The 22,664-nt window shown below is 40.5% G+C and overlaps 2 protein-coding genes across 2 annotated transcripts; both read right to left on the reverse strand.

The window, feature by feature from the left end:
- Positions 1–215: 215 nt before the first annotated feature.
- Positions 216–7,197, reverse strand: faf2 (Fas associated factor family member 2). Its single transcript, XM_083915338.1, has 11 exons — positions 7,132–7,197; positions 6,218–6,286; positions 5,922–6,056; positions 5,538–5,614; positions 5,317–5,455; positions 5,120–5,205; positions 4,910–5,001; positions 4,572–4,749; positions 2,266–2,437; positions 1,796–1,939; positions 216–1,416 (listed from the first exon to the last, which is right to left on the reverse strand). Exons 1-11 carry the CDS (start codon positions 7,192–7,194, stop codon positions 1,234–1,236), a joined length of 1,338 nt encoding a protein of 445 aa, XP_083771464.1. The 5' UTR covers positions 7,195–7,197; the 3' UTR covers positions 216–1,233.
- Positions 7,198–11,623: 4,426 nt separating this feature from the next.
- On the reverse strand, positions 11,624–14,567 carry pin4 (protein (peptidylprolyl cis/trans isomerase) NIMA-interacting, 4 (parvulin)). The gene is made up of 4 exons (XM_083915345.1): positions 14,447–14,567; positions 14,226–14,296; positions 12,810–12,929; positions 11,624–12,219 (listed from the first exon to the last, which is right to left on the reverse strand). Exons 1-4 carry the CDS (start codon positions 14,478–14,480, stop codon positions 12,061–12,063), a joined length of 384 nt encoding a protein of 127 aa, XP_083771471.1. The 5' UTR covers positions 14,481–14,567; the 3' UTR covers positions 11,624–12,060.
- Between the last annotated feature and the right edge of the window lie 8,097 nt (positions 14,568–22,664).

The following is a 22,664-nucleotide window of genomic DNA, read 5'->3' on the forward strand; positions in this document are numbered from 1 at the left end:
ATGCAATTTAAATAGCATCCTTGTAACTCGAAATAACTCTAAAAACAAAACTCAAATATGCCCTCATCAAATTAAATTTGATTTCTCACTGATCAAAGTTAAGGGCTGCTTAAGTGACGCACCATCACCACAAGTGTCGTACATTCTCAATATACCCAGATTTTTAAAATGTTTTTAATTTATAGTTGGAAAATTACATCTTTACATGAGCCCATTTAGATGTTACAGGCAAAACAGGCATCTGAGTAACCACAGGCACACTATGGGCAGACTCGTACTATACTAGATAAAGCCACGTGGAAAAGCTGTGGCCTCTGTTAAATATTGGATTTTTAAACTTCAAGAGCTTGAGGCAGTCTGCTTCACATAGTAACCAACCTGCATTTGGTCATTTTGACACAGATGAGTCCAAAAAACAAAACAAAAAGGTAAATTTGGGCTTTTTAAATATTGAACTTATGTACAGGTCATGGCTCATTTCAAACAGGGTTCCCATTTTTCCTTTATGTCCAAATCCACCAACCTGCTCCCTGAAGTAATACATTTGCTCTCCACACCACATATTAATGACTGTAGGAATGCCAACTCCACTTCAGACCAGAACTGTTCTTTACAATCACAGAGGAGGAAATGTGTAAACTTAAGGGCATAAAGGGTGTTGAATTAGGACATATGGATCAAACATCAAGTCTCAGACATAAAAAAGAATCAAGTCATTCACACCGTCATAGAAATCCATAAACCTCCATGCTGTATGTATTAAGACAGGTATTTATTTATTGGTTGTGTTTGCAGTTTATGTACTACTGCTGGCTGTAAACCAAGTTGCTCTCGGTAATATTAATGATTCCTTGAAACCATCCAGCCTTCCTCAGTTGCCCAGACATTAAGAAATTTGGGATATGGTTCTCGTTAAGCAGAAAGCTATGCCACAGTTTCTGTTTAATTTCAGTAAATGATTAATCATTTGCTGCAACAGTTACTGGTAAGGAAGGACAAGAATTAACTGGCTGGTTAAATGAGTTCAAAGTAGGACTTTCCAGCCTATTGGGAACCCTGTTAACACAACCAAATGAGGACTGGATGCAGGGTGGTTACATTTCTCCAGGTTAGGATTTTATCTCAATCATCCCTTGCACAAAATGGCCATTTAACAAAGTTAGAAAAAAAAAAAAGGGAGTGGGTGGGCATTGGAGGAAAATGTGATTCCATGTACAGGAGGTATGTCATCTATTAATCGTCTGTAAGGTCCTGAACAAAAAGGACTTCGGAGCGGCTGAGTCCCGCCTCTTTCAGTGTGGGAGGGTTGGGCTGCTCTTCAGTCGGAACGCAGGGCAAGACTCGGCGAGGGAAGTTTGTTATGATCTGAAACTTCTCTGGGCTTTCTTTCAAAGAGAAGAGGAAGTCGTATATTACCTGTGAAAGAAGGAATAGTCAAGTGAATTTGTATGGAGAAGAAATGGAGGAAAAATGCTTCATAATAATAATGTGATATTTGAATGTGCTCCATGTGAGATCCATCACAGTATCTGTAAACCATATAATGTTGATACGTCGACCAAGTCTGCATCAAATTAATCAACTCTGAATAAGCAGCAGTGGGAGCCTGAGGAGCCTCCAGAGACTTGGCTGTACATAGCATATGCATTGACGCTTGGATTTAACATGTGGATTTAAATGTTTTTTTCACAGCCTGGCAGAAATGATTGTCGATCTTCTTGAAAACCACTAGATAAGTTAAGTCAGTCAGGGTCAATGGGTGTGTGCACAGGGTCTTGATAATAATGGTGCTCACCGTCAGAGACTGCCCAAAGAGGAATCGTCGCTCTACTCGTGTATCATTGGGAAGCTTAAACACTATTTTGACACTTTCTGGATCATCTGCAGGTGGCTCTGGGGGAAGACATTCTGACTTCCTCTCCTTCTCCTCTTCGAGTGTCTGGAGTCAAAACAAAAAGTGGCAACATGAATCAAAAAAAGAAAGAATTTCATGTATGTGTGACAACCTACTCGTTTAAATAATTAATTAGCTGATGTCTCCATCGTCTTCCTAGACAAACAACCAGTCCAGTTGATTTTGACTGAAATTGCTTTGAGGATAACGATGACCTGGACGAATGAGAACATTCACAGGCCTGATGTCTCCATGTATACCATCATGACCAGAGAGCTATTTATGTGTTAGACAACAGACTTTACCAGTAAAAAAAAACTGTAATTACTGCATAACAGAGACCCAGTGTATAACATAAATTTAAGACTCACTCGTCGTCTCCGCTCCTCAGCAAGAGCGCTCTGTCGGACCTTCTCCTCCTCTTGCCTCAGCTGCTCCTCCTCCTCCCTTTTCTTTCGGTCCTTCTCCTGGTCAGCACGGAGGGAGGCCAGGTAGGCCTCGTCCTGCTGCTGCCTTAGCACTTGAGTCTGGTTCCTCTCCTCCCTGCAACAAAAAAATGCTCTAGTTATAAACTCTGAAACTTTTGTGGCATATGAACAGAATGTAGCACTAAACAGAGAAAGGTTGAAGTCATTTGTGCTTCATCCAGGTTTGTTTACATACACTATAGTAAGACTGGGTTTTGTAAGTGTCACATCTCATCACAGGCTTTGGTCGGTTGATATGCTTTTGTCCAAGCAAGAATACATTGCTCAGAGAGTCGCTGGTGTTACTTTTATAAGGCGATGTGTCCAGCAAAAAACGCCCAGCAGGGAGCGCTAGAGCGCCTTTGAGACAACATCTTGGTTAAGTTTGAAAAACTCCAAATGTGCAGAACTTAGCGCAGAATAAACATGCAGCGCCTCATCAGCTGCTAGTGTTTGTTGTAATCAACCAGTGTAAATACACAGTGCTCACATTGCAAAGAATACGCTGGAGTGGTTTAGTTAATCTAGAGATAACATGCAGACCCCCACCCCATCTACAAATCTATTGCTTGAAGGGTAGGTATGTATAATTTGGGGCGAGCAGAGTTTATCGTCCCCTTATCGTGGTGGAGAGGTTTGTGTGTCCCTATGAACCCGAGGGCTGTGTTGTCTGGTAGGGTCTCCCATGGCAGAGTGGTCTAAGAACGGTTCAGAAAGACAACATGTCAAATCGAGGAAGAGAGACCCTGCCTGGAGGAAGCCTGGGGCCCCCGTCTGGAGCCAGACCCAGGCAGAGGCTTCGCTGGGGAGCGCCTGGTGGCCGGGTTTGCCACGGAGCCCGGCCAGGCTAAGCCCAAAGAAGCAATGTGGCACCTCCCCCCTCCTCTCCATCCTGTGGGCCAACCACTCGCAGGAAGAACCGCTGGGGTCGGGTGCACTGCTGCAGCAGAGGCTGGCTCTGGGGACGTGGAATGTCACCTCTGTGGGGGAGGGAGTCGGAGCTTGTGCGGGAGGTGGAGCGCTACCAGTTAGATCTGGTAGGGCTTAAGTCCACGCAGTCTCGGTTCGGAAACTGTACTCCCTGATAGGGGTTGGACCTTATTCATCTCTAGAGTTGCCCAGTGTGTGATGTGCTGGGCAGGTGTGGGGATACTCAAACCGCCAGCTGAGCGCCGCGGTGTTGGAGTTCACCCTGTTGGACGGGAGGGTCGCCTCCTTACGCCTGCGGGTGGTAGGGGGGAAAACTCTGAACTGCTGTTTTGGTGCCCAGCAAAAACAACAGTCAGAGTATTCGGCCTTCTTGAAGACCCTGAATGGAGTCCTGCATGGGGCTCCAGTAGGGGACTCCATAGTTCTGCTGGGAGAATTCAACACCCACGTGGGCAACGATGGAGACACCTGGAGAGGTGTGATTGGGAGGAACGGCCTCCCTGACCCAAACACCATGTTCGAACATAAGGATGCTCATAAGTGTAAGTGGTACCAGAGCACCCTAGGCCAAAGGTCTATGATTGATTTTGTGATCGTATCATCTGATTTGAGGCTGTATGTTTTGGACACTGGGGTGAAGAGAGGGGCCGAGCTGTCAACTGATCCCCAGGACTAGGTGGAGAGGTTATATCTCCACACTGGCCTGGGAACGCTTCAGGATCCCCCAGTTAGAGCTGGTTAATGTGGCCTGGGAAAGGGAAGTTTGGGGTCCCCTGCTAGAGCTGTTGCCCCCGCGACCCGACCCCCAGGTAAGCTGTTGAAGATCAACTACAGGATTTGATTTATAACTGAGATACGAGTTACAATGTATTTAATTAGTAAATTAACATTTTAATCACAAGTGCAATGCTTTTTTTTATGTAAGAATTGATCAAAACATAAAAAAATGAATTAAAGAAATGGGTGAAAAGGTAGTATGTCTCAAATTTAAAATTGAGGCAGACAAAAGTCAACTCCTACACATAAGAAAACAGGTCAGCCTTTTAAAATGAACATTGGGGATATACCTTTACAGGTTTTGTTGTTATTATTGTTTTGGATTGTAGCTGTGGGATTGAAAATGAACCAAATTGCTTAATCAGTAACTGCAGGTTGTCACATTTTGAGCTTTGACCCTAAACACAAAGCCATCACAACATGTAACTACCAGTCTTTACAAATGTACATGGAGATATATCTCCTGTCAAGCAATCCAGTTTCAATGTATTGTTTTCCAGTACCGTTCAAGGCGCTCTGACATCAGATGTGTTTGGTTGGCATCCATGATGAAGGTGAGCTGATTGATGAGGTCCTCTGGCTGAATGAGACCCTCAAGCCTGCCAACCACTGTCATCTTGCGGTCCTTCAGCATTATCATGGCCAGGAATGGGTAGGTGTTCTCTCGCAATGCTTGGGACACTGAAAAACACCCACATATTAAACAGGAAGATAGGAACATAGGAAGATTTAATGTTCGAGTGATACTTCACTGATATTTTTCATGATCCGAGCAACCCATGTGAGATATTCACAGCTAACACATGACATAATGGTGGATAAGATAATATATGTATCATACCTCTGTAGCCCTCAGGCTTGCTGGTGGAGCATGCCCAAAAGAGCATCCGTGTGTTGAGGAAGGTTACAACCTCTTCTGTACATAACGTGGAGCTGGGAAGTGACAGATGAGAAGCATCAACATGACACTCAGTAACAACAGGCGATATGTTACAAATTTTGATGGCTGACACTTGGGTTATGTAGGTAAGTAAGGAAATAAGTAGCCTACCGGCAAAACTGGTCAGTGTCTTGATGATCCTCCCCATGAAGGTACACTAATAAGTAGCGGAGCTCCCGTTTGGCATCATTCAGTGCCTGCATGTTTCAAGGTAAACAAAAGCAATGCAACATATTGCAATTTCACCCTTCTCCAACTGTAGCAGAAGATAATGTGTCTGTAAATGGCTGACAGCTCTCTGAACTCACCTGGCTGTAAGTTCCCTGGTAAAATACAGGGTGCGACCGACCATACTTCTCCTCAAAACTCTGAATGAAGGACACAACATCTCCAACAGGGTCTGTCACACGACCACGAGGATCTGGCCTGACGAACCGCAGTGCAAACCTTCAAGAAAATGGACACCGTAGCGGTCATTTACATTCCTCTATCCAGCAGCTACCAGTTTAAATCAATGTGCTTGAATTACCTGAATATGTCCAGAAGTGTGTAATATGTAAATCTGAAAGGTAGCATTATCAAGTAGTAACTCCATCCTATTAATCCCTGAAAAGAAGAACCAAAGTAATTTATTACATTTAAAACAAGAAGAGGACAGGTGGAAAAGATATGAGAGCTTCTCTATATATTTGTGAAATTAAAATACAGTTTAAATGACAAAATTACTTCGGGGGGAAAAGATATAACGTTCAAGGATTGGCTTAAAAGTAACAGGCAAGAATGTGGCTGTGTGTCGAGCAGTAGCAATACAGTATATTTACAGACTATGGTATTTTGTGTAGTTGAAATATTTAGCACCTACGCAGAGATTTCATCCTAAAGACACAAACATTTAAAGAAACAGCAGACCTACCCTGGGCTGTGGCCTTGAGACGATGTAACTATATACTCTATGGTCTGCTGTGTTGACTTGTAATGGTCTGGATGGTGGAGGGTTAAACACACTGGGCACACCTTCCTGCTCATTGAGTCTGTCTTGTACTGCAGCCTGAAACACATAACATTAAAGCCCATCACTATTCATATCCTTCATTAAAGACCCACAGAGAGGAATGACAGGTGAATCAGAGCCAGCACAGTTCACAGAATATGAATAAAAATGTAAACAGAGGCATCCATTTTTTAAATCCACTAACATGTAGTTCTTACCTCTATATTCCAATTATGCTGTTCTAATGTTCGACGACATTGGTCCATTGACTCCAAACCAGTGAGGTCCTGTAAGACAAGAAAAAGAAAATCAGCCTGAAGGCCTCAGGTGGCTCAAAAGAAATCAGAAAAACGTGTTTTAGTCGTCTGTATACAGTCAGGGCTTACTTCTGTAGCTTACAGGCTAACGTTACTAGCTAGCCTATAAGAAAAAGTAAAACTAAATGGTCCCGGTTGTCGGTCAGATAGAATTAAATTGTTAAAACAGCGTGTTATCTACCATTTACTTGGGCGGCCATCTAAACTGTGAAATTAACGTCAATAAGCACAAACCCGAGCAGGATGACGTTACATGTTAGTTAGCTCTCAGATACATTCGTGTCTCTGAGACAACGCTGGATACATTCGTGTTCCTAAGACAATCGTACAGATGACAAACGATGGAGGAAAGTCGCATCACTCGTAATGTCAAAAAACAACACTTTCATGTAACGTAGCAACTCAGCGAGTGTTTAGTGGGGAGCGTCAAGTAGCATCCGTTAGCCAAGTTAACGGAAAGTCAGAATAATTACATTAAAATGCAGCACAAGTGATAGTGGTCGACAGGGTTGTTTTTATATGTGCCTTATAGTAAAATATAACACACATTAAGCTATGCAAGTCCACCCATGAAACCTTAAAGTCTGCTAACTTGTTAGCTCGCTTAGCTAACTTTAGCTAACTGTAGCTAGCGTTAGCTGTGACTCCAGTTGACGGTAACATTAACTGTTAGGGGGCTGGGTGAAGTTGACTGTGCAGAAAGCGTTTAAACACGCACAGTTCCACCTTTTTACATCGACTCGGTGTCAACGATAGAATATTGACATGTGAGGTTTAAAATGGACTCGTGTTAGTGAGGAATTTATCCTGTCTACCTGGAATTGTAGGAGTTTTTCAGTCTGCGCCTGAGATAATTCTGGCTCCTCTGGCGCCGCCATCTTACCTCGCCAATCATCTAGCCAGGCGTCAGCTGTATTCTCCTGATGCTGGCTGAGCCCACGACCTCTGCGGGCTGCCGCCGCCTAGCGCTCTGGATGATCTGGGCTACTATAACCATGGTCCTGTGGCTGTTAACATTTCAATACCTAGAATGGGTATGTTCTGCAACTGTCTGTAATTCAATTATTCCTTGTAAAAAATAAAAGGAAATTTCATCTACAATTGTCATTTCGGATATACATAAGGTCATGCGTACCTGTAAAAATGACGTAACTTTTGCCATTTATGTGCACTGCCTTTTCAATTCTAGATATTCATCATTACGTTATAGAACAGGGATGTCAAAGTCAAATACATCAGAGGACCAAACACTACTACTTGCTACAAGCCGAGGGCCGGACAGGTTTAATGTTTATTAAAACATATTAAAATGATTGCATATAACCTATTGAACCAAGACCTAACACAATGTACTGTATTTTATTTAATAATTAAATGAATAATCCAATATTTTTGTACGGCTCTGTGAGTAATTTCAGGTGAAAACATTTTTCAACAGGCTCACAGACAAAAACAAAGAGAAAACACATGTCCTGTACATTAAATGAATAAAGCAAGATTTTCTTATTATTATTAGTTATTTTTAGGAAAACATTTAATCAACAGGCAAACAGCAAAAAAGAAAATGTCCTTCAAAAATAAAATATGTTCCTTAATATGAAGATAAAGACACACAGCTTTGTGAACATGTGCTCTGCCTCCCACTAAGCTTGAAACACCCTGTTCTCATCGTCCACCTCCCTTTAGCAGTTATTGGGCATGCGTTCATAACACAAAACTATCAGATTTAGTCGTTTAAAGTGAAACTAATCACAATATCTTTGCACAAATCATGTAGAAGGAATTGTTTAGGATGATACTAAAATGATAAAACCATATTATTTAAAGAATGGACAATAATGCAACTTTTACATGCTGCTGCTGGTAAAAAAATGAATTGAACTAAAGGAGCAGTGATAATAATATTACTTGAATTGAACTTAATAATAATAGCAATACAAATTATAGATAAACACTAGACAAAGTGATTAACCGAAAGAACATCCTTTAAATAATTACACAAGAAAGATATTCATTTCCAAAATGCTGTTAGTATTATTCTAAGGATTCATTAATATATTGTGTTGATGCGTAAGCATACAGCTGAGCACATTAATGATAATAATATTTAATTCATTTGTGTTTTATCACTATTACTTCACCCATGAAGTAAGCACAGTAATAGATTATAATATTAAATAAAAACATTTCTTTATGACTAGTTCTTCCCCTACCAAGTAAAGAGGGTCACAGTGATGCTTTATATGAAATATTTTATTGAAAAACAGCTAAATTCTAAAACACACAAAATCTAAACTGACATGCTTGAAAACACATGAATAAAACAAATAAACAGCATGAAATATACAGTTTAAATACAGCAGATATTTGTGCATTCATACATATATACAATATAATTAAGTAACAGAAAACAAAAGCATACAAATTATTATAAAAATAACAATAATAAAGCAAAACGATCTTACCATGTCAAGCAAACAAAAAATAAAGAAAAAATTAAATTTACACATTTGAAAAGGAGTAGGAAAAAGTATAATTTTAAAGTTTCTCTATAATTAGTAGTATTTTTAAAATAAATGAAAAATTATAATATATTAATAACCACTTATCTTTACTTTATAACAACATATAAATTAATTACAGCATCTTCATTTTTCATTTATAAAATAAAAAAATCTATGTTTTGGTGATGAGCATGTAGCCGAGGCAATGTACAGTATGTGTTTGTGTGTGCGTGTGAGTGTGTGCGTGTGAGTGTGTGTGTGTGTGTGTGTGTGTGTCTGTGTGTGTCTGTGTGTGTCTGTGTGTGTGTGTGTGTGTGAGTAAGTGTCTGAAGGTATATCTGGGGTTTGGGGGGTATGCAGTCACTTTCCCTTCTCTGCGACCCTTCGGCCCCTCTCAGCCTCATAAAAGTCAGAGAGTTTGAAGTCGGTCCAGGTCATCTCCTTCTCCATGCCCTGTGGTTGGTACAGGGAGAACACTCTGGTGGGGCAGTAGATTCCGGGGGAAACTGCCGTGAATGTGGTGGCTGTGTGGGCTCTGCTTCAGCGGCTGGTGACAGAACCTGCACAGACGACCTGTAGGCAGCTGCATTGCTGATTTTCTCTTCGCTCTCTCTTCTACCACTCTCCTCCACTCTGCGCCTCGCTTTCTGGCACCCTCCAGCTCCCGCTCAGAAACGAGGACGCAGCAAACTCCTCAAAAGACATCTGCGGTTTGTGAGGCCTTCATCTCAGCCACTGGCAGCTTGCCTTCTCCACTCCTGCTGCATCATACCTTCATGCAGGACAGTGTCTCCCTGTGCCTCCACAGGAGCAAGGTTCCTTGATGATGAATCTAGGATGGTGAGATATAGCAGGAAATGTGTGTAAGACATACACATTAAAATAACTGTCGGATATTCCTTCTCACAGCACCTAATAAAGCATTTACTACCTTCAGGGAGAAATGGAGCTGCTGTTATCCCGGGCTCTACAGAAGAACTCTGGGAGACTGGCTTTTCCAGGTGCTTTGGAAAAAACAGACACCAGATGTTATCATTACCTAACATGAGTGTTAGACAGTATAACACGTTGAAAAACTGACTTCTGTTCATTAGAATAAAAGGGATATGAATGTGAGACACACATGTAGAGGATACATACTTGGTCTGAACACACTGGGTGGCCCGCGGGGAAAGGTTCCAGGTTCCAGGCTCGCATCCCGCCTTTCTGTGTGGAGTTTTTTGCATGTTCTCCCCGTGTCTGCGTGGGTTTTCTCCGGGTACTCCGGTTTCCTCCCACAATCCAAAGACATGCACGTGTTCGGTTCATTGATGACTCTAAAACTGCCCTTAGGTGTGAGTGGTTGTCTGTCTCTGTTCGTCTCTATGTGCCCTGCGATAGACTGGCATTCTGTCCAGGGTGTAACCCGCCTCACGCCCGAGGTCAGCTGGGATCGGCTCCAGGCCCCCCTCGAACCCGACAGGGATAAGCGGTTGAAGATGAATGAATGAATGAATGAATATCTGTAATGAAGATTTTGGATATTGCAGGTCTCTGTTGATCGTGGTGGTGCCTGCTGCTGTGGTCCTGCATGACGCTTCCTGCTGCTATTATTACTATTACACATATATACTATCAGAATCAGAAATACTTTAATAATACCAGGGGGAAAATGTTTCTCTTAGTCATTAGTTTTATAAATTATAAAATGTGTAGCCGTAAAAACATCATCAGTAATACCTCATTGTATAACAGCTGTTATTGCTACTCGTCATTGATCTACGTATTTAACACCATAATTATTATCATTTTCATATTCCGTCACCTGAGCTGTGCTTGTTTCTACTATTCTGCTGTATTAACTGCCATAACATATAAGTCATATTCACATTACTATAGATATTATTATAGTTACTGTTACTTTTGTGGTTGCTTGTGTCCTGAGATAACTTTTGTTGTGATTTGGCACTATAAATAAAAATGATTTTAATTGATGTCTGTAATGTAATTCCTACTAGGAAAAACTCCTATTTCAGATATCTACAATCCAGTTTTGACTAGTCATCATTTTAATTAGATATCCCAAACGAAAACCGTTCCAGATATCCATAATTTTGACTATCCAAAAACAATTGTCATTACAGATATGTACAACTACAATTTTCCTTTTAAGAATTACGTTCATTCTAGATATCTAAATGTGATTGTGGATATCTAGAATTGAAAGCCCAATACACATGAATGGCAAAAGTGACATCATCTGTACTAGTAAGAATGACGTTGGAAATGTATGAAATTATCATTCTGACTAGGAAGAATTCAATTTTGACTAAGAGAAATGCTATTAGGGATATCTAAAATGTAATTACAGAAAGGAGTGAGATTCGATTAAATGTTAAAAACCACTTACCCTAATGGTCCACAATACTGAATATCTGATATCTGATTGATTGTACTTTTGATAGGTCATCCTTATTATTAATGTACACACAATATTGGTGCAGATTAGTAAAGTCTGTATCAGGAGATATTTGTACAATCTATCAGACATGAAAATTAACTGTTGCCCAAACAATTTGTTACAACATTGGACCAAACCATTAAATGCAAACATAATCAGCAGATGAGTTGATAATGAAAATGACAGTTTGGACCAGACCCTTTTAGTAACCAATGTGTATGTGTATGAATTGTTACTTTCTGTGGTAAATGTCATTTTTTTTTCATTTTATATCTCATATTTAACAACTCTAAAATTGTGTTTTTTTTTTATTAGCACTAAACTGACTAGAACTCATCTCCACAATACAGAATAACCAAGAAGTATCTAAACACCACTTTATTTGATATTGGCATTATATGATATGACATTAGTAAAAGCAGAAGTTTTAAGGAGTTGGGTCAAGACGTCTTCTATCAGGTCTCTCTCTGTCACTGTCACACACACAAACGAACCTTAGGCATTTTGTACTACGTGAGGGAAAATGCATTTATTTGGCCATTTGTGGTTTGAATTCCACCAACTTCCAAAATCCAGTAAATTATATGAATGTGAAAGTTAAGCTTGTAAGAATACACATCAGCTTGAATTTTCAGTAAAGTAGTGTACATGTGACAAAGCTGACACGAGAGGATAATTTAATTTTCGTATTATCAAACATTCTGTAAAATGGTAAGCAAAAAAAAAACAAATCACTTTTTTACAATATAGCACACAGGAGAATTTGTGTGTCCTAATTTGAAGTGTTGAGCTGTCCCATGTCACTTTTTCCCCTCTACCATAATGATGTGGTACCCAAACTTTGTCTTGACAGGAGGGTCTGTGTAGACTGGTTTATCCATGGAACTGGTAGGTAGGGCAAATGCTGCATCCTGGAAAGGCCCAACCATTGAGCCTCGCGTCATCCAGCCCAGATCACCCTGTCATGAACAGAGCAATCATGAAGAAAGGAAGGAACTTGAAACACCTATTTGTATAGCGTCAGTTACCAGGCGCTATTAGGTCAAATATGAGCCTCATCTCCACTTAAGTTTCCAAGTATCTTGGTGCACAGTAGGTGTTCTGTAGGAGTGCAGATGTGAATAAGCAGGAGAATTATTTTTACCAGTCATTACTCATGACCTCTCTGACGGCTTTGCTACTGAATTTTTAAACATGAGGCCGATCGGTGCATCTCTAATCTTTATGAAGCACTTTGTTATAATAGATTTTTAAAGGTGCTGTATAAAAAAGTTATCATAAAGACTTATTGCAAGGTTTAAACACATTCATCATATTTATCATCCCCCTATTAATCACCAGAAGTTAGAATATATTCAATATATTACAAAGCACAATTCAAAGTCAGTGCCTGAATTTTGGATGCAGCTTTTACCTACTAAACAGTCATAATACTGTGCTGTGCAGCCATAAACAGACAGGAAACAATAGAGACAGGACTTACTGTCAATACCGTGGTATCATCTGAAGCTATAAAAGAGCACAACTGAATATGAGTGCATGTTCTTACTCCTTGTCTTGCTTTGTCTTCACTGTATTGTGATGCTACTTCACTGAAACGGACTCCAGCCTTCAGTTTCTCCATCGCCTCCATGCATTTTCCATGTTTTTCACAGAGGATGTGTCGAACCTGAAGAGAAAAACAGATCACAAAGACACAGTTAGACAGTGGTTGGGATGCAGATAAGGCTGCCCCCTCTTTTTTTCGTTCTTGTTGCATGTGTTAGGTGACTAAGAATTTCTTTAATTGAGAACACCCCTAGATGCAACCTATAACTACCTAAAAATATCACAAAGCTCCCAAATAGCTTAACGCTTTGCTTCCCAGCACTAGCGCTGATTTTTATGCAGGCATGTACACACACACACACACACACACACACACACACACACACACACACACACACACACACACACACACACACACACACACACACACACACACACACACACACACACACACACACACACACACACACACACACACACACACACACACACACACACACACACACACAGTAATAGTCTAGAGCAGAGGTTTTCAATGTTTTATAGGCCAAGGACCCATTAGCTGAAAGTCAGACACAGCGGGGACCCCTTCAACATACTATCGCCTATACACATACCCTTTAAAGATGCATATAATACTAAGCTATTAAAATAATGATCATTGACAAGTTCATATATTTAATGGAAGGCAATATTTAATTATTTGGAAGGCGCAGTGAATACTAAAAGTTAACCATGTAGTGAGTAAGTTAAATGTTTCTTTATTTCACGAATAGATCGAATTATGTTTGCCTGTAATATGTTGAATTCATGTTAATGGTTATATTCATGTTTGGTATAGAAAGAAACGTTTAAAAAGTGACCAAACAATATTTTGGCTGAACCCTCAAGGGTCCAGGCCCCCGTGTTGAATATCTTAGGTCTAGAGATAAGACAATATACTCGATGTATTTCCTTAGAACATAGACATATCCAACGCCTTCACTACTATATTTCCTTAGAACAAACTGCAGCTCTGAAGCTGACAGAATAGTTTATTTTACTTGTTCACATAACTGTGAAAATGTCATGCTCATGGGTCAGGACTAGACCACCAAAAAGAAAAAATAAATCAACAACTGATTTCTTGTGTTAAAGACGTAAATCTCCACATAGATGCCCTTCAGATGTGATAAGAGGTTGCATATTGTTCAGTATGGCACACAGTCATTTGTTCATGGTCCTCGTTGACTCATCCCTCAGTTTAGCCCACGACCTAAGTGGTAAGTGGTCCCAACTCAACCACTCATTATTTCCTTCCAGCTAACGCATCCAAAAGTACATATGAGGCAGCAGGAAGAGAGTCATCTTTTGGTAAAAAAAAACAAAACAAAAAATCCCGGTTATGTCACGGGTGACTGGATAACGCTGTCATTACCTTCACAGCTGTGCCTCCCTTTGGCGCTTTCTCTTTCTTGTCAGCGTCTGCACTTCCTGAAGCTGCTCCTCCTACACAGCAACCAAGTCATAAACACCGTTAAACCAATGGATAACAATGACACGTTAGCGAGCATAGAAGCGTTATTACAGTTATTAGCTCCAGGCTAGCTAACAGAGTTTTATTACACGTCATTACCAATGGACTCACACAACGCTAACCTTTAGCCTTGCCACCCTTTCCCTTTGGTGGCATCTTAGAGTGACGTTTACTGAAATTCAAGTTATAGTGAAGAAAAACTGCAACTACATGCGCTCATATGTTGTGATCGACACGCGCCTGCGCAGACAGCTCACGTGTTTCTTCTTCTTTAGCTAATTATCGGCAGATTGCAGCCACTCAACGTCTTTACTGCCACCCAGTGTAAGGCACCAGAGCAGTCAGCCCCGGAGTCCTAGAAAATAATATACAGAAAGATCCGGAGTTTCCTTCATTCATTTTCATCATTTCAATCCAAAACTCACATAATTATAAAGCAGTCAAAACTGTAAAAGCTTGTACTGCCTTTAAGTTATTTATTTCAAACTTTATTCCCACACTAGCACTGGACTTTGCCTATAACGTACTTTCTTTTGTCTTTTCTTTTTGTTATTTCCATTTCTACTTTTTATTGTATTCTTCTCTCTCGCGTCTATTCTTCTTATATTCAACATATATGTATTTTTGGGAAGTTTCTTTTCTTATAAGTTTGTATTTTATTTTTGTATTAGGCCCTAAATAAATAAAGTGTGTTATAAAAAAAAAAAAAAAAAACCTAGAGCAGTCAGCCTATTTGACTTCTCTTTATGGATCCCTTTGGGATGACTCCCGAAAGATAATTGAATATCCAGCAGCTTTCATGACACTTGAGATATAAAAAAAATACAGTAAAAGATAAACAATAAACTCTTAGCTAAACAAAGAAAGAAAGTAAAACACAAACCGTATGTTAAATATAGCATGTATACAATAGACAGTGAACAATAGACTCTTAGTTAAATATTTAAAGTAAGAGTCGTAGTTGCCAAGTAGTTGCCTTTAATATGCCTAAATATATGTGGGTCCAAAAACAAAGAAGAAGCAAAACTGGGCATTTAGATATGTAATATTAAACACATATTCTAAGCATTTGCTATCTTTCTCGTGAAAATGTAACTTACTCATCTATCGACTTGTGTATTAGCCTAACAAGCACATGTTACTTATTTCGCAGTGCCGTGCACATTAATAAAGCTGAAATAAAGGCTATGTGTTCATCTGTAGTCCAATGAACAATGAACGATAAACACTAGCCGACGTCACGGCGTCAGCGCGAGGTGGGTACCATGGCAACGCGAAAACAAACCCTCCGTGACGCGTGTTGACGGCTGTATTGTGCTGAAGCGCCGCTCACCTCAACGCTGCGTTTCACGGTGCAGATAAAAGATGGAGGAGTACGAGACGGTGTTGTGTTTGGGCAGAGGAGGAGCGGCGGACGTGTTCCTCATGAGGCACGGAGAGCGCAAGAGCCTGCACGCGGTGAAGAGGATCAAAATAGAGGACACGAGGAGAGCAAAAACACAGAGGGCAATCCTCCAAGAGGCCGAGATCATTAGGCGGCTGGAGCACCCCCATGTTGTAAAATGCAACGACGCCTTTGTGAACTCTGATGGATTCATTTACATTGTGATGAACTACTGCGACGGTGGGACCTTAGATGACAAAGTGAAACAGAGGAAACCAAAGGAGTTTTTCACAGAGGAGACTGTGATGGGGTGGTTTGCACAGGTCGCTATGGCTTTAAATTATATACACACGGCTAAAATTCTACACAGAGACATCAAAACATCAAATGTGCTGCTGACAAAGCAAGGCATGGTGAAGTTAGGGGACTTTGGGATATCCAGAGTGATGACCAACACAGCCGACATGGCCTCCACCTGTGTCGGGACACCCAGCTACCTCAGCCCAGAGCTGTGCCAGGACGTCCCATACAGCTCCAAGTCTGATATCTGGGCCCTTGGCTGTCTGCTGTATGAGATCTGTGCTCTCAGGCCTCCATTCGCAGCCACAAATCTCCTGAGTCTGTTCTACAAGATCACCAAAGGAGAGTACGATCGCGTGCCCGACGTGTACTCTGACAACATATCCTCTCTGATCCAGAGAATGCTCTGCCTCGACCCAGAGGACAGGCCAACGGCTGCCTGTATACTGATCAATGCCTATGTGCAAGATCACCTCGGGTCTATCACGCACACAGAGGCCGACTGTGTTCCTGTGAGGAGCTGTGACACTAAACACACAGACACCAGCGTGGAGGCCGGGTCCAGTGATGTGGAGGAGGAATATCAGGATGCTTTGTGTGTTGGAGGACAAAGCTGCTGTGACTGCTACTATCCCGAGGACTTTGATGAAGATGACAGTCTGCCCTCTCTTGAGGAGCACAGTGAGCACTCAGGGTCGCCGATGGGGAACAATTTTGCAGAGAATTTAGGTAATGCATTATTGTGTGAAACACCTTCTTATTAGTGATGGAAGAAGCACATAGATCCTTAACTTAAGTCGCTGGTTCCCAATCTAGGGGTCACGACCCCGTCCAGGGTCATCAGAGCTTGGAAAATTATATACAGTTGGCCTATAGTTCAGCATTTCATTCATTTCTGTGAAGAAAACTTAATGAAATTGTTATTTTTAAAGTGTGGATTATTATTTAAGATGTAAATGGGAGGGCACAGTGAAGTCCTGAACACAAACTGTATTCACAGTCTTCCCTCGAGCTGAGATGTTTGCTCAACAACCTTGTCCTGGTTTAGAAAAGTGCACAGTTAAAACAGCCAAATAGCTAATTAAACAATGGCCAATTTGTCAGGAAAAAAGAGAAGCCGACATGGAGTTACTTTAAATTATCTTGACACACTGCCGATGCCTATACTGATTTTTTTTCATCAGCCTTAGCCGATGGCCGATACAGACTTCTTGAGCCGATGTTTGGAGCCGATACTACTTTTTTGCTCCCGCAATATACATCAAAAAAATGTACACAATGATGATAACAAATGCTGCGACTCTCAATTTAAAAAAAAGGAGCAATTATTGAACTTAAAAAAGGCATCTCCAGCAACTAGGAGCTGCCTGTGGACGCCTGTCTCTAAACAATGCCGGGAAAAAACTATGGGCAAACGTAGTAGCCTGCATCAACCGATGCCGATACATGTGAAAAAGGCAAATATCTGGCTGATGAATCAGTCTATCACTAATGAACAGCTAGCTGTGACACATAGAAGAATTTAAATATCGGGTGCCTCAAAATGTCGTACCTAGAGAGTATTTTTTTCCTCCTTTTTAACCAAATCTTAAGAAGCTTGTTTAAAGGGGACAGGTTTTACTCTATTTCAGGTTCATACCAATTGGGTTTCTGCTAGAACATGTTAACATGCTTTGATGTTTAAAAAAAACACATTATTTTTCTCCTACTGTCTGTCTGTAGTCACCCTCTGTCAGAAACACGTTGTTTTTGCGCCTGTCTCTTTAAGACCCCCTCATGAAAAAGCCCGGGCTGCTCTGCATGGTCCGGGTTTCTGGGTCTTCTGCATCTGTGCTCTCGGCGTCTCTGCACCATCATTGTAGCTGGGGAATGACAGTAACATAACTATAAATAAAGTTCAACAACAAAATGAAAATGTCCTCCAAGCACCAATATACGACTATATAGAGAGAAATCAAGGTTATTAATAAGTCGTTGAATGATGCATTTACACAGGAATTTTCAAAACAAAGGCCTTTACGCTCTCTGTCTTTCTTACAGTATTTCCAGAGGCTCCTGATGTCTCAGAACAAGTTGAGTATCCAGATGACTTTGAGGAAGGGGATGTGGAAGAAGAATATGAGGATGAAGCGGCCTTATTTCACACTCAGCAGCTACATGATGATGCAGTGGAGGAGGAGTTTCAGCTTTGTGACGCTGGGGGATTGACCATCACCCTGAAAACACTGAAAGAAAAGGGTTAAAATCAACCATAAAAACCTTACATTGCAATGGAGCGCAGTTTGAAATCAAAGGGACGGTAGCGGCTGGGACGGTGACATATCTGACGAGTGCCTTTTCTGTGAAGTGTTTTAAACATCGCTGTCAAAACGGACACCAGGCCTTCTATGTTTGGGAGGCATGCTGCCCTGACGCTGAAGACACTTGGTGGTGCTAGAGAGAATGAATAAAGTCCAGCTCAGTGCGTGCCGACAGTGTGGCTGTTCACTGATGTGAATATTCCTGACGGAGGTTTCTGGTAATGATGAACGAAGTCGCCCGATTGTTCTTAAAATAGGAATTTTATAATACAAAATGTATGTTTAACACAAGCTTGCATCTGACATCACTTCGATATTTTAATCTTACAGTAAAAATATCCGCATTCAGAGTTTAACTTGTAAACTACATGTCATGACTTTCAATATAAAAGCACCCAGACAGTTGATATAATAATTATTATAGCCTCTTAACTTTGTCTTTCAGTTGTGTCCGTCATTGCACAACATTTCAGGGTTTATCTCAGCCACAAAATGAGATAAAATCACCTTCATCAGCATTATTTTGCATGAAATATAGCTTTAAAGGAAGTATGTGGTATATGCAGCTTGCCACACAGATGTTATGATAAAACCTGAAATACAGCTCTTAACTTTCACCTCCCCTTTAGGCTTGGGATCAAACCAAGTACCTCGGTCCTGTTGTATGGAAATACAAATGAGAGCCAAAGTGTTTTATCAAGGTGTTGGCCGCCACCAGCTGCCAGAACCGCTTCAATGTTCCCGAGATCTGGTGACTGATTCACAAAAGCCTTCAGCCAAACCTTGTGCCCCCCGAGACACAATTTATCAGTGTTAAGGCTATTTGTCCTCTGTGAGGGACGGGACACTGGGGCTTTTATTTCAAACACCATGCATGCAATCTATCTGAGTCTGAGTGTACTGTGTAAAGGACATCCTGGATTTCTACACTGAGTGCATTGACATAGACATGGATATCCCGTTTATGACCGGGTTATTGAAGTATTCACAATATGATCATAAACTGGATATCTATGTCCATGTAAACACGCTCACTGATGCCACAGATTGGGGTGTGGCCTAAAGAACACATCGTGTATTTTATGGCAGTAAGGGAGATACGTGATCACATTAATTAATATAAATAGTTTGTTCTTTTTTAAAGATGAGTTAATTGTGTCATATCGAGATTTTAGAAGTGTATTTTGATTTTAAGCCTTTCAACATACACATTGTTTTTTCTCATTTTCAAACATCGTATTAAAACCAAGCAAAAGGGTGAAGAAGAGTCCGAAAGATTTATCACTTTCACTTTTTATATTTATTAGACTCCAGGGTGACAGAAACACACACACACACACACACACACACTGTATAACCATTCATGCACACTTTTAATGTCCTTAATATTATATTTTTGTGACAGTACTGCAATATAGAATTTTATTGGAAAAGATTGAGCCGATGTCGACTACAAGAGACCGTTTTTTTTTTTTATTAATAAAATGAGAAAAAAAGTGACACTTCTTGTTAAGGTTTAGTTAGAGAACCCAAGTGTGAGACTCAGAGAAACTGGAGCTTGAATACATTTATTATCACACAGAATCACTCAGATTATTGTTATCATCGGTGTCAGCAATGAACTTACTGTTATGCACTTTGTGACGCTGCAGACAGGTAAGGCGTAAAGCCGACTTTACAAGAATCAACTTTTGCCATTATTTGTAGTTGCTGTCTTTAAAATCTTAAAAGTAATGATGCAGACAAGTTAAGTATTGAAAGTGCCAAGATCAAGATTAAATGTCATGTCAATGTCTCAGCGGAAATGTACTATTCACATTTTATCACACACGATCTCTCCTGACTTGACCAAAGTTTTTCCGTGCTTGTAGTCAGCAGTCTCGGGTTCACCCACATTTCATTTACTAGCAACATACAGGTCGCACTCTAACAGTCTCACACACACACACACACACACACACACACACACACACACACACACACACACACACACACACAGACACCTTTCCATTTGTGAATCTTTACCACACACAGGAGCAAACTGGGTGAAATGTTTCCCATATGAGCAGAAAGTCCGACCACGTACATCATCAGTAATCAGTTTGTGACTGTGTGGTCACTGATCAGTGTTAACTAGCACTGTGCAAGAACTTGTGTTTGTCCGCAGCCATCGCCATGGATGGATAACAGAACAGACCTAAGAGAGGGCCTTTGAGGTATCAGTGCTCAAGGGCCCATTGTCTCATAACTCAGACTCTGAGCTCTATCAGGTCTGTGAGTGGACTAACAACCCTCTAATCAGCAGTTTTTAACTCAATTACTACAGCATTTACATATTGAGCTAAGAATAAGTTTTGGATATTGGTCTGGGAATTTAGACTGCATACAGTGGTAGATTTTATCTGCCATTTTCTGCCACTTAATTCCCCTCTGTGCAAAGATTCCCCTCTTGTGCGCGGAAGAACATTGACGTTCCTCTCAGTCCTCCTCAAATTGACACCTGCACACTCATCTGATACCTCAGCCCCTGATGGTGTTAAAGACAAACACCCCAGCTACCTTCCATGGCGACATTGCAACACATTAGATACAGTATGAGTCATGGAGTTGCAGCTCCACATGCATTACAGGTAACATTTAGGAGAAATTCTTTTTTTTTTTAACAGCAGCACCAAAATGAACTGAAGAGACCTGATTTTCCACCCAGTGTAATATTATTCACCCATTAAAGCTTATTTAAAGTGTAATCCCCATGGTCTTTTTCTGCATTAATATCATCAGATAAGCTTTTTTTGTTGATTATCTAGTAACAGAGAAATCTCGGAGAGTTGCTAACAGCCTAGCATCTCTCCGGGATTTCTCTGTTAATAGTTGATCAATGAAAAACACGGTCTCGATGGCTTATCTGATGTGTATTCATGCTGAAAAAGACAATGGGATGCTTTTATGCCGGAATTACACTTGAACACTAGGAAAGGCCAAAATTTGGTAAATTTCACTGCACTTTGGAATTTATTCCTTTATGAACTTGTTTATCTGACAGGAACAATGGACAGTCTGACTGTCCCAGGGATAGCTAGTCCCTGGGCATGCTAATCCACAGAAGAATTATGGCATCAAATGTTATAATTCAGACAGTGGTACAGATAATGAATAATGCTTCATACTAAAACAAAAGCACTTTCTTTTGAAATCAAAGGTGCTCTATTCAAAATACTTTAAAAAGAAAACAAAAGGAAAGACAAGTGGACTGTGATTGCCTCCACACAGCTCTCACCCTAATACCTGAAATAACAACAATTTCCATGGCCACATGCACGAATATGCGTACACGGCCGTACCGTCTTTCACAACAAACAACAGAGAAGCACCGATTACAACACACACACACAGGGATAGTGACTTCATTATCTGCTCAGGACGCCATTACGCACTTTCTGTATGAGTCTGACTCCCAAAATTGCTCAAGGGCTTATTTTTATTTACCTCACTTTGGACTTTCACACAGACAAGTATTTTTACATTTCGGTCATCCTCATGTATAAATAACATAGATGACATCCCAAAAAATAAATGCGAATTAAACAATTAACCATTCTTCTGGGTAAATCAGTTTTGTTTTTTTTTTTACTCAGATTTGTCAAACATTGATTTAGGATATTAATGTGGACTATTAAAATTGCTCTGTGTGCCGGCAAGCAGATAACTTGCTTTGTCTAGTTAGGGTGCAACAATTAAATACTCACCACACTACCACACAATATCTGACACATTTTAAAAAGCATCATGATGATGGTTTTTACACAGCTACATTTAACTTGATATTTATCTGTGATTATGTAAAAGATGTGCAAATGAGGTTTTGTCAGAAAATGTATCATTGATTGTTTTCCCAAAACAAGATCTGATTGGCTTAAGAAAACATCGGCTGGTGGTCATACGTGCAGCATCTGACGTCTCAATCCAGAATGTAATCTATATGTAGGTGATGACAGTGATCTCCATCAAACTCGTTTTCCAGTCTTCAGCAAACAACGTGTGATGTGTTTGTACAGTTTTCACGTTTAACTCCATCAAAAATGGATCCCATGATCTTTTTTCGACATGAATATACATCCAATAAGGCATTGAGACAGTTTTTTTCATTGATCCCCTATTAAAAGAAAAATCCCAGATAGTCTCCATCGGTCAGACACGGCCAACACTGTGCAGCTCGGGGCGGAGCGCTGAATCATCCAAAAAAGCCTTCTTTTTCTAATCAGTGTTAGCCATGTCTGCCTGTTTGCAACGCTCTGAGATTTTTCTGTTGACAGGTGATCAACGAAAAAAACTGTCTTGCTTACTTAATGTATATTG

The sequence above is a fragment of the Echiichthys vipera genome (assembly GCF_963691815.1).
Source record: "Echiichthys vipera genome assembly, chromosome: 6".
NCBI classification, from domain to species: Eukaryota; Metazoa; Chordata; class Actinopteri; order Perciformes; family Trachinidae; genus Echiichthys; species Echiichthys vipera.

Coding starts and splice junctions, on each gene's coding strand:
- faf2 (XM_083915338.1), bottom strand. CDS start 7,194: ATGGCGGCGCCAGAGGAGCCAGAATTATCTCAGGCGCAGACTGAAAAA. Junction 5,002..5,119: donor GACACTGACCAGTTTTGCCG/GTAGGCTACTTA, acceptor GTCACTTCCCAG/CTCCACGTTATGTACAGAAG. Junction 1,940..2,265: donor CTGAGGAGCGGAGACGACGA/GTGAGTCTTAAA, acceptor TTTTGACTCCAG/ACACTCGAAGAGGAGAAGGA.
- pin4 (XM_083915345.1), bottom strand. CDS start 14,480: ATGCCACCAAAGGGAAAGGGTGGCAAGGCTAAAG. Junction 14,297..14,446: donor AAAGGGTGGCAAGGCTAAAG/GTTAGCGTTGTG, acceptor GTTGCTGTGTAG/GAGGAGCAGCTTCAGGAAGT. Junction 12,930..14,225: donor AGGGAGGCACAGCTGTGAAG/GTAATGACAGCG, acceptor TTTTCTCTTCAG/GTTCGACACATCCTCTGTGA.